The 19,805-nt window shown below is 41.3% G+C and overlaps 1 protein-coding gene across 11 annotated transcripts in view; it reads right to left on the bottom strand.

The window, feature by feature from the left end:
* atp2b2 (ATPase plasma membrane Ca2+ transporting 2) overlaps positions 1–19,805 on the bottom strand; it is an 86,807-nt gene that overhangs the window by 51,941 nt on the left and 15,061 nt on the right. For all 11 annotated transcript variants that reach the window (XM_030419529.1, XM_030419531.1, XM_030419533.1 and 8 more), the window contains exon 2: positions 17,924–18,671. In XM_030419529.1, coding sequence (XP_030275389.1) covers positions 17,924–18,122 — 199 coding nt within the window. In that variant the 5' untranslated portion in view covers positions 18,123–18,671. The remainder of the gene's footprint in view (positions 1–17,923; positions 18,672–19,805) is intronic.

Below are 19,805 nucleotides of genomic sequence, written 5' to 3'. Positions count from 1 at the left end.
GTGCTGCCTGACGCTAACTTCAACCTTGAGGTCGACAATGTTGTTTTACGTGTCACTCATTGGTTTTTTGAAGAGCCAGTGAATATTAAAGTGACTGGCTCCAGCTGTCGTCATCTTGGCAGTGCCTGATAAAGCCTGAAACAAAACCACCTAGTTGGAATCTACAAGGCTAATTTTTCTGTTCACACAGAAAGAGGGGCAAATTTCACTTTGCATTACCCTTACTGGAGTGATCTTGGGATCATTTGTGTTTCTTTGATTTACAAAGGCGATTTTGACTGCAGTTTATTGAATCCAAAAAGCAAGATTTGCCTGAGATAGTGAGTACAAGCAGGCAGCAAGGATTTATGTGTCTGTGTTTGTATTCGGTTTTGCTTCCAACTAAAGTCAGCCCCACCGGAGACTCTGGCTTTTCATGTTATCCTCCAGTGTCTTTTTGTTCCCCCCATCACCTCTGTACATTCATAAAGTACACAGATAGAAAGTAGTTACTGAAATGGGAATGGGCTACTGTACATTACAGAGGATTTCAGCAGCTCTGGAGCTCGCTGTGCACACCCCAAAAGTTTGAAAAATAAACTCGACTCAGGTTGATCATTCTTCCAGATGTCTGCACCCACCTATACCCTCCAGCAGCTGTCTGCTGGTTAATGCTAACAGGGTTGCTTGTGAATCCAAAACACCAGCATCTGTCCCTCAACTCCAGTCAGTAAGTCTACTTAACCGCTGAGCAAACCACATCATTTGTCCAGTATTTGCCAGACCAAATTCTCCAAAAGGCATCAGTACTACAGCTATGGCCCAGGGGTCAGGATCAGTGACTCGAACTGGCTAAGGGGAAACTTCCATTTTATCTAAATTATTAAAACGCATACACATTCACCCCTTGTATACTTGTCATGAACAGGGAATAACTAACCATAACTGTTTTTGTACCAGGCTGTAAAGATGTTTGTTTATGCAGTTCAGTTAGGCATTTTAACATGGGATCTAATGAGGATTGATTCACTTTTAGAGCCAGCTTGAAGTGGCCATTTGAGGAAATCATTTCATTATCAACCTTTGAGGTTCAGCTTGTCAGTCCTCTTTTGTTTAAGAGATGTCATCTAAACCCACACACTGGGGTGGTACCTCTGCAGCATTAATTTGGCCTGTGTTGTGTACAGAGGGGTTTTCGTTGCAGCAGTATTTGCGTGATCTCTGTGTAAAAAAACTACAGCCTCTGCTTCCAGCAGAGGACTCTGTGACATCCACATCAATGGCATTCTGAACTCACCTTGTGAGGCATTGTGAGGCACCAGGATTTGCTAGATCATATTTGTCAGATAATCTTCCCTTTTTTACCTTCCCTTTTCCAAGCAATTTCCAAAGACAACTTCCCAGATGGTTGTGTGAAACAAACCATCTGGCACGTCAGGTTAACTTAAAGCCAGGTCGCATACAAACGTATCATACAAATTTTACACACATTTGATTGCAATTAACGAGGTGGGGCAACGTCTGGAGAAAACTGAATATAAGTCACTGGATTGGAGTTTAGGTTGAAGCCGCTTAAACATGCTGTTTTATACGAACAGCTTTATTTGAAGAAGATGGTGGGGAATGTAACTTAATCTTTGGGTGATGGGGGTGGGTGGGCACACCCAGCAGTACAGCAGGTCCACTCACTGTTAGATGAAGGCCTAATTAAACAAAGGAAGCCCCTTTTCTCACTTAATCATGGTTGGGCTGGATGTTTTGGGGGACACAGCAGGGGGTTGATGTTATTGCAGCATTTAAAACAGCATGAAAGGGGTGTTTCAACCTCTGTCACGTGTTCATGGAGGGTTATTCTAGTGTAATTTTAGCACTGTCTTATTTGGTGTTGTCTTTACTTTGAAGATGAATTGCTTCGCTCAGCTTACAATGTGGTTTTGCGTGCTGACTCTCAATACGTTCCACATCCCATCAGGACTGAAATTACACGAGGGCACGCATGCTCTGTCTATGAGGACGAGCTAATTTTACATCAGTGTAGCAAAAAATACTGTACTGTATGTAAACAAACAACTGAGAAAATCTCATCTCATGAGAAGTCATAGGGTTGTGCTCACAAATGCATGCTCACACACACAAACACACGGATCTATCATTTATTCCCCTACGGACAGGCCCATCTAAGAGGTAATGGACTGGAAAGTGACACTGAGCAATTTCTGACACCATGTCCTTCCCATCATGCATGTACTCTATGTGTGTGAATGTTCATATGTGTATGACACCATATTGCAACCTATTATGCTTTCTGCTTATCGCAAAAAAATGACTACTGTCACATAATATTGCAGATGTGCTGTGCTATATTTAAGACAATCAAACACTGGAAACAGAATCAGTGGCAAGGTTGCTGCTTTTACAGGAAAATTACCCAAAGTAATATTTAAACATATTGGAAAATATACTCATCTGTGTATGTTGCAGAGAGTTGACACCACTCTCGTGTCTGTACATGAGTGGGGTCCAGGCTAAGAAATACTCCTTGCAGATAACCCCATCATATAGTATCAAATCGTTTGACTATTTCAGCAGCCCAGTCACTATAATCTGCGCACAAAAAACCTGACTTCAGCATTTCAAATTTCCATCCTTCCAATTAAGTTGTAAGAAAAATCGATGCATACAAATAGCACGAATAAATGTCAGATGACCTAGTATAAAGAGGGAGAAAGTCTAAGTAGGATGGAGATTGTGTTTGGGTTTAAATGTAAAACAAGTCATTTCTTGGTGTCTGTCAAGCAAAACAATGAAAACAAAAAAAGTAGTTTGATGGTGTTGTAAAGTAGCCTGGGCTTCATTATTATCAACCATTGCCAGGCAGGCATGAGGATTTTGTCACATTTGAACATGGCGAACATCCAAAGCTTAATCATTTTTATTTTGACAACCAGCTGACCACTTAGAGCAACATTTGGTCTCATTTTTTTTTAGGTCTTTCTTTATCAAAACAAGAACCTACATTGAACTCTTTTGAGATGCCGCATAATTGGTGTTTTCTATAAAAAGGCTGAAATGCTTTGCAGTTTTTAATCGTCTCCCAACAGCCTAAATTAAATGTATGTGGCAATGCTGAAAATAATATATGCAATTGTGTGCGTGTGTGTGTGTGTGTGTGTGTGTGTGTGTGTGTGTGTGTGTGTGTGTGTGTGTAAGTTTGTGTGGGCAGCTGTACAAGTGGGTGAGTTTTGCTGTCACGCACTGTGCTCTTTGAGTCTGACTCATGCGAGAGAGTGGAGTGAGAGAACACAGCTCACAGCTCTCTCTCTCACACACACACAAACACACATGCCACTCTCTCCACAGGATAACTGATTATTACTTATTATTCATACTTTAGATTATATACTGTATATAAAGTATACTTATGTACTGGCAAACATATATGTGCAGAGACGGCTAGATGAAGACTTTAGGTCTAAAACACTAAGAAATGCATCCCACTTAAATTTACAAGCTATTATGTTCTGACCTTAAGTACACATGCTCTTTTGTTTCTATGGCGATTCTTCTTGCATTTTATAATGTTGTGGGAAAAAAAGCTGATTATGTAATGTTATGCAAGAAACACGCAGCGACACAAAAACTCATAGATGTGGTTGGTGTGTGCTGCTCATGACAGAGTTTGAATCCCCAAAGGGTTAATTTACACCTCTTAGAAATCTTTTTTGGAGGCCTGGCAAGTAGCACATCAAGAGCAGCACGGAAGAGAAAATCAGAAACAATCTGGCAGTGACTCATTTAGAGCAAAGGCTTTGGTGCATATGGTCCTTATCAAAATTCATGAAACAGCTATCATCGTGTTAAAACTGTGTGCATAGGTGACGTCCAGGGTGCCTGTGTGGGTGCATGTGACCCACATTTAAATATACCATGCGTGTGTGCTTTAGGGCTGCACAATGAATCATATTAAGATCAAGCCTCTTTGCCATGTCATTCTTTTCTGACAACAATTCTGTTATGTTTGTAATGTAATGTAGTGGGGAGATCTATTGCATCAAACCAAGCACTCCCATTTTCTCTTGAAGTTAAAATTCCCGTCACCTGACCAGTCAAAAATGGGTTAGCAGGAGTCTTGACAAGAAATGGTGTCCGTAAGAGATGCTGTCCCTAGAAAATTGTGTCAGAATCATTTGTGGAAACAACTGAGCTCACGCATCTGTGTGTGTGTTTAAATGTGCTTATTCAACCTACTGCAAGTAGTCTAAAGTGAAAAACAATGGAGAAAATATGACTCTCTTACTGAACTTATGAGTCACTTAGTTTTATCTCCTCCACCATCTGAGCCTCAAACACTGTAATGTTAGCTGGCCCAACTGCCCTAGATGTGGACACAACATTAATGAGACATCTGTTTACAGCCTCTGTGTGTGTGTGTGTGTGTGCGTGTGTGTGTGTATGTGTGAAAGAGAAAGAGATAGTGAGAGTGGCGAGCGTGTTTAGACACAGCTGCTTGGTGATAAGGGCAAAGTGTAACCGGGTCAGTTACCTCACCCTGTAATTCCAGCCTGTTCAACCATTCACTCAATCAATCAACCAATCTGACCATACATACTCTCATTCATCTAGTAAATGGTAAATGGTCTGCATTTTTATAGCGCTTTTCCAGTCTAACGACAGCTCAAAGCGCTGTACAACACATGCCACATTCACCCATTCACACACACATTCATACACTGATGACGGAGGCTGCCATGCAAGGCACCAACTGCTCATCAGGAGCAATTTGGGGTTCAGTATCATGCTCAAGGACACTTCGACATGCAACTAGGGGGAGCTGGGATTCGAACTGGTGACCTACTCATCACTAGACGACCCGCTCTACCCACTGAGCCACAGCCACCCCCCACTGAGCCACAGCCGCCCCCTAGTCATCAATGTTATTCAACTCAGTGCCCAGTAAACATAAATTCAGTCAATTCCTATTTGATTCCTATTCCTATTCCAATTCCTATTGATTTACAGCCAGTCCTTCTAACCAGAGATGAAATGTCACTGATATAAAATTTTGGGTTAGGGTTTACTTCATAGAAGCTGTGATGGAAAATAGATTGGTATGGAATCAAAATATGAGAATTAATACAAATGTTTTTTATTCACTAAAGACATCTGTAGCTGTCATTTTGTGAACAAAAATATTTGCGCCAACTATTTTTAATGTCTGAGTGCATAGCGAAGACTTGTACAAAGGTTTGCAGTTACAAAAAAAAGGTTCCAGTTATACATCTATGTGTTTGTGAGTGAAAGTGGTCACACAGAACTCAACTGTATATCTGAATTCCCAATTCAAGGCTACAAATCAAACCTACATACAAGTATTTTTGTCTAGCAGTCCAGTAGCAGGAATAAAAGAATAGTTTAACGCCAAAGATTTAGAGCTGATAAATTAATGTACATTCCAATTAACTCAATCACTGAATCTGAATCAAAAGTTATTGGTTCAAGCTAAATAATTCCCCACTTAGGTGTTCATTGAAAAGTAAAAATCTAAATTTTAAGAATGCAATTAACATAAACCTGACATTGTGGCTCTGTGGCTTGTGCCAAACATTTCGATTAGAAGCTTGTATTTTCCCTCATGCCTGCACACAAACATTTTCCAACTGCTCAGTAGATGCTCAGCCAACCCTCCCCCCCTTGGGAATGAAAAGGGAGAGCGTTCAGGGCCAAGAGGCTGAAAGGGAGAGTGACAGTGCTCTATCTGCTGTCTCCCATCTGGGTGTCAGTCTCTGGTTTCGCCCAGGGGCTCAGATAAGCTCCGGACACAATAAGGACAGCTATTAAAATTCAAACTACCAGAGAGAGTCATGAAATAGTCATGACAGGTAAGGGAAATCTACACACTAATGTGCCCCTTATTGTCTGTCTGCTTGGAACTGCAAGGAGAATACACTGTTTGGGGAACAGCAAGAGAGGTGCTGATCACTGTGTGGTAAATTTTATATATAACAGTAATTACAATAGAAATTCAGCATCATTGAATGTAAGTTTGTCAACATATTTGAACATTAATGCCCGTTGTGTATCATAGAATAAAAATTATCTTTCAATCATTCAACACATTCTTGCAAACAGAGTTTACAAACGCTAACACTGCAGGGAAATTACAGTGGAGAGCTAAAGCTTTATTGATCCATGCATGTGCCAAGCATTTTGACTGAACTGTAATGTGACTGAGCCCATGAAACCCCGTCTGACCAAGTTCCATCTGCTGAACAAATGGATGCATCTCCTTTAATATTCCTGACATGAACCAGATGTACTTACATGGCGTTCAGCACAATTGATTTTTCCGTATGCCACTCATTTAAGGCTAAAGTAGTCAGTCGGTGTTTGCAGGGTCATATTAATGCCCTGTAAATACTTGTGCTCGTTGCAATGGTGCAATATTTGCGATAGACTGGAAGACTACTGGATTATGTAATTCATCTCTGTATCATTTGCTATAAAAGATGTCTGAAAATAGTTAAAACAATTCCCATCACAAGGACAATATTCTGTTGACTGTTTCTGTAATACTACCTCAAGAATATTACCTCAGAATACAACATGTTGGTGAAGATTCTCAGTCTTGCCAGTCATGGTCATTATAAGTGCAATATGATAGGCAACTGAAGACGTTTCACCTCACATATAAGAGGCTTCTTCAGTTTTAACTAACTGGTGGGGAGTTGCAGGGTTTAAACCCTGCGTCCAGATTCAGAGCAGGCAGAGAGGAAGAGAACGGAAAAACATTGTTTTGACATTCCTCATGTCCCAGGAATATCTGAGAAACTCAAGAATTTCAATAAACACCACATCTCTGTTCACTTTAAACCCAGTAACACACCAAGGAGGAAGCTTTTCCACCCTAAGGACAAAACACCCTGGCATTAGCAGAGTAATGTAGTTTATGCTGCTCAATAGAGCCAGGATTGCACAGATTTGCACATATGGGAAACAAAACAACCCCTCTATAAGTGAATGGCACAACTCCTCAGGTCACGACTCTGCTGTCCAGTTACATCTGAAGAAGATGGGACATTCCTTTGAAAGAATCCATCTACATCAAATTACCATCATTGAGCAGAGGCGGCCTACAACACTTCTTCCCATCCACTTACAATGCTGTCCTGAGTTCATTCCCCAGACAGCTTAACACCCATTCACACCTGGTCCCACCAGGCCCCAACAACCTACATGAATGCCGGTCGGGTCAACGGCTAACATGCGACCTTAACAACTCTGTAAGGACACACCCACACAAGGTTTAAAGCCTGCAACTACCCACCAGCTAGTTAGAACTGAAGAAGCCTCTTGAATGAGAGGTGAAATGCCTTCAAGAAACTGAAGCAAGTCCAGTTGCCTACAATCCAGCGCTTAGAACATACAGAATGCATATTTCACCTGTTGAAAACCCCAACATAGATATATGCATCCAGAATTATAGGGTTTCATTATAATTAGAGTCCAATTATGAGGTATTTTTGAGGAAATACTTAATTACTTTAATCAAGGGTTGTGGGTAAAATTTCCCAGTGAGGATGTCTTCATATCTGAACTGACTATTCTGTGTGTATTTAGTGGATACAAAAAACAAAAACAGTAACATTTTCCATAAGAACAAGGCAGTATCCATGTCTCTGTTTTTCTTTCGGAACAGATCACAGTTCCGCTGTGATGTTATGGATTATTTTCCTCTACAGTATGCTGAAACTCAAAGTTGAGAGATAGCTGTTTTGCCCCCTTGAGCAACACAGGGCTGGATCTGGTCCAAGACTGTTTGGAATATGTGCCCTTGAGAAGGAAATGCTGTCTGTCTGTGTTGGCAGCAGTGGTACCACCCTTGTTCTGCCCCACAGCGGGAGAAGAGAAAGGAGAGGGGTCAACTCAGGAAAAGAGCTGACATGGAGAGAAACAAGCCGGTTATAGCCTGGGACTCTGCATATTCAGCTAAAAGCATCACCACGCCTGTCAACTCGCTATCCATAGTTGTGGCTTCCAGCAGCCAGTTCAGATACAGGACATTTCAGAGGACAAGAACTGGATTTAGATGTGTGACAGCAACCTGGGACTAAGGAGCTTTTCGAGATGTCAGTCTATGGCACTGTATTTTTGAGCTATTCACTATTCACTGAAGGAATGTATTATCAGGCAGGCAGGAGCTAAAATAATGAGATGGCCACAGAAAACTTGGTGGAGAAGTAGGGCTTGTGGTGGTGGGGGAGACCTATCCTGTCCCTCAAGATCCCTTGAGTAAAATGCTATTCCCCAACTGAAAAACACTAAATTTCAAGGATGAACATCTTTAATATCTAGTCTTGAAAACAATGCTTTACAATCTCCAAATTCAAAGAAAGAGTAGTCCGATATAAAAACAATGAGAAAAGGGGGGGATCACTACACTGAAAACGTAAAATTCAACAGTATCTTAAATTTCTAGCCCGTTCTGTCTTGGTGGAGGTTGATGTTTCTTTACACCCTTTGACTCCCAGGGAAAGTCCACTGAGTACATATATATTTTTGTCAGCACTGGGTTGCTTTACACTCAGTTTCATTTCTGGAATCTACCATGGCAACCACATGTAGTGTGTACTCTCTACATTGTACTATACACTCACATGGGCAGACATACTGTGTACTGTTGTGAGTCAGCACCAGGCTCCATGGTAGCAGGCCAATAGAGTCTGGTTTTTGGCATCTGTCCTCTTAATTCAGTCAGGCATCTCTTGGGACAGCTGACTTCACTGCCGGCCATGTCCACAATCTGCGTGTGTGATTTGTGTATGTGTCTGTGCATGTGCATGTGTGACAGCCTTTCTGACAAGATGTGATTTAATAGAAGAAAGTTTGCACTGCCTCAATAAAACTGCTACGAAACAGTACATGAATAAGCACATTTCAATTACTGTTTGGACTGATGTCTTCTAAAAAAAAAAATAAGGAAAAAAAATGCACTTAATGTACTGCAAAAATACCACTACTGATGAAGAGTGGTACATGATTCAGATAATTTGTGCATTAAAGGCCAAATTCTCAAACAGAAATTAGGCTTGTTCTAGACTAGGATGCATTTCCGTGGACATCTAATGGATATAAATTTTGTTTTAGTCCAAGACCTTGTTTAATTCCTGTCTGGGAAACCAGCCCACAGTGTACTTCTCCAGAGACAGTAATCAAACCCTGGTATAAAAGCCTAAGCATCTGAGAAGTGATTGCACTTCAAAACACTTCCCAGTGGAAATGTTCGCGAGCCATTATAATTTTTTTCCCTACACCTGCTCATCTTTTTGTATTATGCCGCATTAAGAAATTGGCACTGCTTCCCAACAAGGCATACTTTGTAGTAAGGCATACAAAGGGTTTGTCTGTTGTCATTAACAACTTTATGAATGTTTTTTTGTTTTTTTAATGCTTAACCGGATGCAGCATGGCCTAAATAACCTAGTGGATTGGCAGCCAGTGCATGCTTTCATGACTTCCTATTTAAATCAATTCTGCACATCATTGATGAAGGGTGGGGGCCTTTATGCACTAGGCTATCAAGCTCGCAGATTCAAACGTAAGTACAGTAAATTATTCTTAAAAGGGCATTTGTCTTCATGTTTTCAGTGAACTTTAAGTAGATCAGAGGGATTGGATACAGCCTCCAAGACTGACGGATGTCAGTTTGACAACAGGGGATGCAGAGTAGAGGTGATACAGGGGCTCTGACCAAGACCACGACTTCAGCGATGACAGGACACGGCAGGCGACACGAGAGGCGTGCAGCCTGACAGAGAGTCAGACATCAGCAGCAGGTGAAAACACATATACACAGGACACTAAATGCTTTGTCACCATTGCTATAGTTTCAGAGTGCTGTGGATTGTATGTAAAGATCAATGGTAGAAGACCCTTGGCACAAGATATGCACCAACCAGAGATCATTATGTTACATTTGTTTGTACATGTAACAACTCAAAATGTGAGTTCATTCCATCTGATTAGTGGTTATTACTGACATAGAGGCATTAAGAAAACATTTGTTAACCATTTATAAAGTCAGGCTTTTTTAAAGACATACCAAAGACACGTACATTATTAGCTGAACCGCTTCATTCACATTCCTTTCCCTGCTTAATCTTCTTAATATTGCAGATAGAGTGCTATTGCAGAGTGATTGACTACTGTGCCACAACCCTGCTTAAGCCTGCCTCAAGGTCATTGCTACTACACTACAGAGGAGTCACCTGTGTGAGTAGTGGTGTGTATTTGTGTGTGTGTCTCTCTGCCCACGATGTGGTTTTGCTCCTTCACAGAGCAAAATGGCTGTGTATCATTTATAATCTGTCCTCTGAGAGCCATTTCTCTCTCTCTTCTTCGCTGCCTCCTATTTCACTCGCTCTCTCTTTTCTACCTCTTCCATCCCTTTTACAGAGTCACTAGGGGAAGGGAGGAGAGGGGAGGGCAGAGAGGAGAGAAGGAGAGGAGGAGTAGGAGGAGAAGGAGGAAGAGGAAGAGTGGAGTTGCAGAGAAGGAGAAATTGTCCTTATTAAAGAGATGGCTGCTCCATGTGAGAGATCCCTTGTGGGACAGAGATTAAATAGACTGCGTCAGAAGGGAACGCGCTCGTGGTGCTGCGACTGGAGGACGCGATAAGTATGATCATCAGGGAGGGAGGGATGGAAGGCGGCAGGAAAAGAAAGAGAGCAAGGAGGAGACGTGGGATGAGGGACAAACAGATGAACAGAATGGAGGAGAGGAAGAGGAAAGAAAGGTACAGAAATGCAGAAGCACCCAGATGGGAATGTGGACTTTATTTCAAGGGAGGGATAAACAAAATATTATGGGGAACACAGGCAGACGCTGGGTGAGAATGAAGACAAATTAAAAGGAAAGGAAAGAGAAATTGGGGGAGCAGGAGAGGTGTTTCAACCAGACTCTGTAGTCACAGAGAGGGTAGAGGGAGAAGGAAAGGAGAAGAGGGAGGGAGTGAAGAGGCGGATGACAGAAGCGTGGGGCAAACAGTTTCCTGAGTTATGTATAGATTTCATAAAGGCCTCGTCATGAGAGCAGTACAAAATGCAGCGAGTGAGATATGTAGGAGGAATGAGAAGAGTAATCGTAGCACAGTCTTTATATTACAGGAGGAACTACAATTATATGTAGATAGGACAACTATACCTGCAGGAGGGGGTAACAGTGGAATAGAAAAAAATAAAGTTGAAAAACTGCTTCCCAATGTGTCAAATGTTTCCCTTATTGTTCTCTGCCTATTTTTCTGCCATCCGCACACACACATACAAATCACTTCATCTGTGTCCTTGACATCAATGTCACAAAAGACAAAATTGATGCAAACATCTAAACCGCTGTTTACAGATCAATAGAGTTGCACAGTATGTGAGTCACGATGATGTGTCTGAGTTTGTGCGGACATTTAGGGCCTGTAGTTGGTGTGTGTGTGTGTGTGTGTGTGTGTGTGTGTGTATGTGTGGTATCGAGTCACATTTGTATAAACAAGTCAAGTGTTCACCTCAATGACAGCTGTTAGCACAGGAACCATCAACAACATCCTCCCATGAGAAAACAGGCAGCACATATGATGTATCATCGGGCCACCATCCACCCATTGTTACTGCCATATAAAGCAATTCAGGTGCATTGCCCTCAGGGATCTGCTGTAAATACAACTGTCCTCAATCAACTGATTGTCACCGGCATTTCTGCAAGATATTTTTCACACTTCTCAGAGCCTGCTGTGCTCGGTGACTAGAGGTGAGTCATCTTATTGTCAAAGTAACTGCTGTGTCACATTTGTTGTCTTATGAAAGTCGATGTTACGTATTGTCTTCATCTCAACAAAGAATATTTAATCAAAATCAAACAAATATTAAGTCTTTATTCTGATCATATCTTTTTTTCTATATAGTTTAGGGACTGACATAAGTTTAGAAACAGTGTGCTACTTTTTCCAGCAGTGTTACATTGTTAGAGTGAGAGTAGAAAAGAGAGATGATGAAGGTTATAGATGTAGAGCAGGTCTATTTAGGCTACGCTGTACACTGGCCCGCTGGGATACCAGCGACCGACCAACACACCAAAATAGAAATGGGAGCAAAGGAGAGATACAGAGGAGGGGTAAGGTGTGGTGAGACAGTGGGATTGAAGGTAGAGAGAAAGAGTAGGGGCAGGTGGATGGGTTGATGAGGAGGAGGTCTAGAGGGGACAGGAATGAGAGGTATGGCAGGACAAAGGTAGGTCGGCAGTGATATGATTTAAGTGAGACGATATCTGTAGTAGAGCTGCAAAATGGGAGGAAACATTTTTCCCATTTTACATTTTAAGATTTATTTGTAGAAATTCATTTGACAAATAAAGATTAAATACGGAGTTAGAGGAGAGGATAGATGCCACCAAATGGTGGACTGGTTCTGACCAAGGTTAACAAAATCTACCTCCCAGCATCTGAGGCTCACTTACTTACATAATTCATGCAAAAATCAAAGTGCTAAAATGGCAATTTTGCATCTACTAGGGGTTTATTTGCCGTAAAATTTCTTACGCTGAAAAAGTACATTTCCAAAAATCTTTCACTATTCCAGATACAATCATTGAACAGTTCTATAGGTTTTGGCCAATAGTTTAACTGATTCAATTTTTCTTAGTAATCGTGTTATTTTCTGCTTTCAAAACACCCATTTAGCCTCAGCTGCTGCTGTAGCAGGATGATCAGTCATTCGTGAATCACACCTGGAGAAGACCTTTAGAACAAACATCACACTGTGAAACCAACTGAAGCTGCTTTATGTATATAAATATATATGAATGGTTTCTACAAAGAGTTTACAACAATTCCCATCCCATTTGCAGAATGCATCGTCATAGGTGACTGCTGTCCATACATTTTACATGTATTAAGCAGATATTTTCGAGGTGCTCATCTTGTGTACTGATCATTCATCAACTATGTGAGTATATAGCCATCCAAACCCAAACAACATGCCACTGAATACACAGAGATAGAGACTTTCAGAGCTATGCAAGCCTGAAATAACCGTTCTCACTTCATCTTTGGTGTGAAGAAGAAAAGAAAATGGCGGATGTGAGACTAGTAGAGGTGGAGATGTAAATGTTATTAATGTTTTGGTGAGGTCACAACATTGGTAAGCGTCTTTTATGGACTTCAAAATCAATCAAAGTTGGTGGTGTTGAAGTGCAACTGCCTTTGGAGGTTGGGGGAAGGTGATGTTCTCGGTGGTGGTGGAGGTATGTGTACAATATGTTGTGTGGGAGTCGGATCAGGGGAACATGGGGGCCAAGGGCAGTTGGAAAGAGGGTGGAGGTAGTAAGAAGACTGAGATGAAAATTGTTGATATTGTAAAGGGCAAAGAAAATGTACTGAATACCAAAAGGGCCCAGTGTGAGGATATGAAACTTAGGAAATCTTAGTTGGTTGGAAATAAAATAGCACAGTCCTAGGCTCACTATAAGTTATTACAAAAATTGCTGAATTTTACCATAGTTTGAATTCATATTGCCTAATCAGTTCTTGCAGTAATAATAAGTATAGTGCTATCTCCTTTCAGCATGCATGAGATAGTCCGTCATTCCATCAACTTTGCGTGTTAAGTCACACTGATGTGCAGGTCTGCAGAGAGTGAACTATAAAAAAGGTCTAAAAAAAAGACAGTAATGAGGCCAGTCTTTTAGAGGTGCTGGTGGGATGATAACACTATTATGCATACAGTACAGCATATGGCTAACACAATCTCAGAATTGATTGTCATAATTTAAAATGTAGTGTAAGCTTGTAGTGACACATTAAAAACATTCACTACTTCATTTTCAATACAACTTTATTTTATACAAACTTGCAGTCATGCCTACACTGCATGAAAATATCGCCACAGTTTTGTGAAGTGGATGGACTTTTTGTTATAATGTGGTTTCCACATGTATCTATATTTACTCCTCCTTTCCCGCACAAGCTCACTAAGTACCCTCCTGCCCTCACTTTCTGACAACATCATAGACTATCGATGCCCTAAGCACCTCTTCATCCTCCCAACCCTCAAGAAACGGCTCTGCCCTGAGCACTCTCTCCCATTTTCTTGCCCCCCCACTGAGGATGACCTACCGATGTGCTGCAACTCTGTACAGTCTCATAAGAACACAGCTGCACTGGGAGCACCCACCAACTGTCTTTTCTCCCAAATCAAGAGAAGCAGGTCATACATCGAGCAGCTTCCTGCCGTCGGTTCTCTGAAACTTAGCTGTAGCTTGACATCCCATCTGGCTTCTGAATGACTCATGCCATCAACCCGCTGAATGCCTGAGGGAAATGCTAGCTTCTTCACCCCACAGTCACCTACAAGGCATCACATAGGTAACTACATCCTGGGGGCAGGTATATAGTGCAAGAGAGCAGGCTACTGAGAAACTAAAGGGTAAGAAACAGTGAATCCAAACATGTTATAGAATTACATGTGCCCCTTAATTGCCATTCATTCCATCATCATCATCATCATCATCATCATCGTCATAATATGTTTTTTTAATTTTGATCTAAAAATTGAATTTTAATTCCATATTATGTTTTAACATAAATGTATGTATTAGATTTCACCTCTTTGAGTGTAGAAAATTGTTCATCCATTGGGGTCATGAAACACTTGGACTGAACAACATAATTAGAAAGGCACTCAGTACAGCGCATACCTCCACTGAGCCTACAGTCTCCTGTACTCACCTATAGATGCCAGCTACCCAAATTCACCTGATTTTTCTTTCATCAAGATCCTTGCATTTCATGCATTAAACATATAAAAAAACACCCTAACTCACAATTTTTGAATGAGATCGGAGTTTCGTGGAAATCCGTTCAGTAGTTTTGTGTAATCCTGCTGACAAGCCAATCAACCACAAAAACTGACACTGGTAAAAACATAACATCCTTGGTGGTTGTAGTAATGCCTGAAGAAATGTGTGAAAGGAAGGAAGAAAGGAAGCTTCTTTAGGATCTAGAAATGTTTACATCATTAATAATGTAAACAGATGTATTTTCAAAATCAGGGCTACTGTTTTGTCCGTGTTATTCTCTGACTTCATAGCAGTCATGTGTATAATGTGAATCACATGCGGGAGCTAGCGTAGCACTCAATCTCTTGCATTCACCAACTACTCTGCTTGGAAACACAGTGATTGCCATATACTACAACTGAGCTGTAAATATCCCAGTATTTTTGACCAAATACCTCAACATCGATTTTCAGTTCTGTTCTATTCTATACCGTAGGGATGACTACTGGTACTTGAAATATTAACTTGATGAGATTTTTTTTAAATAATTTGTCCTGTAAATATAACCAGTGGGTAAAGCGAGTATTAGAACAAGTAGAACAGTTCAGATCAGTTAAAATTACTTCACTTTACTATAATGCAGTCTTTAATCCAGAAAAAAAAAAAATAATATTTTATATTGATATATAGTCTAATATCACAATACCAACATTGGCCAAGTTTTATGTACTGTAGAGTCAGCAGGAGCCTACATCCTGCTGACTCTAAATGCATGCGGCCAGGGGCGCAACCCCTTCACTGGTTGCATTTCTATACTTATAGAGCCATTATGCATTGATGCTGCATAATGGCCTATAACCATTCATGAACTGTTAGTATCATGTGCAAGGGCTAGTATGAGCGACAGTATATGGGGTTAATGGGTCAACCATATTCAGGGCCTCTTACCATCAAACGCAGGCCCCTAGGACACATATACCTTACACACACCACACATGATGACAGCAAGCAATACAGAATACCCTCAGGGATAATTACCATGATCATATTTCTGAGGTAACATATGTTGTGTGGAGCAACTACATAACACACAAGGGGACTCACAAAGCATAAAAACAAACACCTGGGATCACTAATGCAAATAGCACCAGTTACCATTACTCAGTTTCCACTTTATGAATGTTCCAGTGAGAGCTTCATTATAACAATTGATAATTATAGCCAGAGATGAGAGGAGAGAAGCCTTTACAAGATCTCATCCAAAACCAGGGGACTTGTTAAATGATGACAAACTATGATATGAAAACACCTGATTTATTCAAGGGAGTACTGCACAAAATACGCAAAGCATTCTCAAAAGCCAATAAATGCCAAAATAATTAATGGCACACACACATTTGAGATCGGGGTGTTTTGAATAACACAGCCGACAGAGCGATACATTTACATACGTTTTGAATTGCTTCTCAGAGAAATATTTTTTCATTTCTTTCCTTCTTTTTGTGATTATTATCTTTAGTTTACCCACTGGGCATATCAACAAGAGGGAACAATAATTTTGCAATGTGATCCAGAATTATGTGAGTGCGGTTGTTTTAAATCAAAATACGAAAACCCACTGGCTAACATTTAATATTAGACTGTTTAATGTTTAAAAAAATGTTTCTTAATGTTTAAAGAAAGTAAATGTTCATATGCTATTCATTGAGTTTGCTATTATGTAATGTAGTACTGGCGAAATGCTGGGTTAAACAAACCAGATTACCAGTGACAGAAAGCATTTTAATAATTACAATAGTCCTGTTTATATGTTCTACATTTAATTACTTTGATGGAAGTTTTATTGCAAGTCTGCAGGCTGTGATTTTGGATTAGCATTTAGCGCACTGAGAAAACGTAATGTTGCTGCATCTAATCAGGATGCTCATGAGAATGGGAAAATGAAATTATAATTTTATGTCTGTTATGATAATTTTATTGCTAGTTCAAATTCAAGTTCATTTCAGTATTGCTGTAACACTGCAGGCATTGTTTCGCACTAATGTTGCAAATATGGGGAAGAGCAATAGGCACCACATCTCCTATCCTACTCAAGGTTCATAAGTGCTTTGCTTCTTTTTCCTCCCATTTGTTTTGCTCTTTATTCAACTCTGAGATTCTCTTAAATTATGTAGTTTACTCTGCTGTTGTCTTAGGTAACTGCAGGTATTACCACCAGCCGAGCTAGAAGTGGTGCTATTGGATGAGAAGACCAGGGAACAAGATCTTTTGTGACTATCAGCCTATAAGGTTACAGGTTACCTCTGATGTCAAACAGGTGACACTACATGAATACTGATCAATGATCCCTACATCAGGGGAGGTGAATGACTTCACCACTGTTATAAATATTCAATAAATGGATGAAGCTATTAGAAATGTCTGTTTTCTATCTGCTCCTTGTGATGCAGCTTGGGATGAAGCAATAGAAAATCCTACTTTAATGCAATATGTAGATAAAGTAAAGGTTGGCTGTGTGAAGAAAAGCAGTGTTATAACTACACCAACGTTCACCTGTTAGGATAAAAAGCAGAAAATACCCGCCATGTTCATCTTCTCCAGTTGTTTAACTGAAAAAAAATGGAAGCAGGTGCTGTACCTGTTTCCTATTTATCATTTTGTGCTTTCTCATTCCACTCATGCCCAGTCCACATTTGCACAACAGCACGTGGCCAAAACCTCCACCATGTTGCCCCAGAGACCTGCTCCTTATTAAGGCTATGGCTGATTGGCTGACAGGATGTGAGAATGACAGGGGAGGGAGGGGGGCTTTGCATGGGGGAGGGGGAATGAGTGAGGGGGGTTAAACTGTCCGGAGAGATTTCTATGCATACTAAAGAGGTCTAAGACTAGCTGGCAAAGAATAATTTTCATTAGTCCCCCTCTCTGCTGTTCTGATGCTGTGCTTACACATTTGTCCAGGTGCTTTGCATAGGCAAAATTAAATATGATGAAGATCTGCCATCAGTCTTATGATCTGTTCAACATACAGTAGGAGATCACATTCCTCAACATGAGATCCTTCATACAATACACACCAGTGCACAAATTACACACACACACCACTCAAACACATACACAGACTCACCTTCTGTGGGTGAGGTTTTCAGTCGTTTGCACAGTCCCTCAACGCCCCCGTAGTCCTCCTGGAGCTTGACCGTCGCCTCTGTGCCACGCAGCTCCATGAGTGAGCGCAGCTCCATGAGCGAGCAGCCGAAGCCTGCTGCATGGTTCTCCTCATTTCTTTGGTTCTTGGCATAAAAATCACTGTTGGACATGTCCCCCATGATGTCAGCTTGTCAAGTCAGTTAGGTTAGTGTTTGTTATTGCTTAGAGATCAATCAAAAAATCTTGCACAATAGAGAGATGAGCTTAGTCTCATCCAAAAAGAAAATCCAAAATAGGTATCATGCAGGCAACAACAACCAAAAAAGGGGGAAAAAAATGCCACTTGTAGGCAGATAGAGAGATTAAAAAGGGGGGAAAAATCCGCGGGGATAAATCGATGAGCAGCTTCGCTGTGTCAGGAGAGGCTGTCAGATATCAGTAGACTAAAAACCATCAACGAGAAGAAACAGAAAAAGAGGAGAAAGAGCAGCAGAGAACAAGGAGAGGAGGGGATGACGAAATACAAGTGGGGGTCATCCAGGTGAGCGTTGGACAGCCCCAGTGGTCAGGTCCTGAGAAGGGCAATGATGGTGGTTGCAAGTCCTGTAGGTCTCAGGCTCACCACGGCTGCAGTCCAGACCCGCTCCATGTGTGGTTTCCCATTGCTGCTTTTCTGCTGTTGCCTCCGCTGCCTCTCTGTCTCTACATGGTGGTCTTCCCCATCACTGCTACAGAGAGAGAGAGAGAGAGAGAGAGATAGAGAGAGAGATGAATCCAAGAGATGAATTCAAAGAGGACAGAAGGTAAGGGAGGAGGAGAGAAAAACACAGAGAGAGAGCACAAGGATGAGCATTGCGTTCTCAGGGCAGGGGTGAATGCAGCGGTAGATGGTGCACGGCTGAAGGACAGCCTCTCCCGGCTGCTGCAGTAACTGTGGCTCTGCTGTCTCTATCTACTGCTGCTGCTGCTAACCTCATTCTGAGGACACACCGACTGACAGAGGAGAGAGGGAGAGAGGATACGAAAAAGAGGGAGGGTGGAGAGAAGAGGATGCTCCTTTCTGGTGCAGAGCGGAGAGGAGTTGTGCGCGGGCGGGAGGCTGGGGCTGCTCTGACGACAGAGCGGAGAGGCAGCACGTAACGCTGCGCTGTCACAGGGAGGATGGGCTGAGCCGTGGAGGTGCTGCTGCTGCTGCTGCTGCTGCTGCTGCTATCTCACCACTAGTCCTCTCTCGTTCTACAGTAAGTGACCTATCCTATGCAGTCACTCTATCTCAGTAATCCATTGCTCTCTGCCTGTTGTGTTGTAATGCTTTGCATTAATGATTTCACTCAGTGTCTCCCACCCTCTCACCTGAGGACTACGCTCAGCTCAGAGAAGAGACTTCTACGGTGTTAATGTGTTGCACTGCAATTTACTGCAGTTTACATTAATTGTAAGTAAGTTACCAACATGGATAAAATATCTTGGTGAGGCGTGTTTTTTTTTTTTCAATTGTTGACAACTTCTATGAAAAGACCAATACCAAGGGTTAGGGTTATGGATCATTTTCAGGCTTCCCCACCCTCTCTGTGACAATTGCCCTTACTGAAGATTTAAATATTTAAAACCATTGTAGTTTTACATAATAAAGGTTATCTAATTTCCTAAAACAGCTGGGCACTATAGTTATCAGTGTTATAGATACTATAATATGAATAGTTATTACTCAAACATGGTTGATAGACATTTGGAGTATTTGAAGAATCACGACTCAAAATGAAAACCAGTGATCAGGATATTTGTAATAAAATTTGAATCAAGTAAAGCATCTGCAAAAGATACAGAAGTATTTGTTGCTAAACAACCAGAGCACAGCACAG

The sequence above is a fragment of the Sparus aurata genome, chromosome 6 (assembly GCF_900880675.1).
Source record: "Sparus aurata chromosome 6, fSpaAur1.1, whole genome shotgun sequence".
Taxonomy (NCBI): Eukaryota; Metazoa; Chordata; class Actinopteri; order Spariformes; family Sparidae; genus Sparus; species Sparus aurata.
Note: the sequence above shows the minus strand (reverse complement) of the source record. Positions and strands in the feature narration are given on the sequence as shown.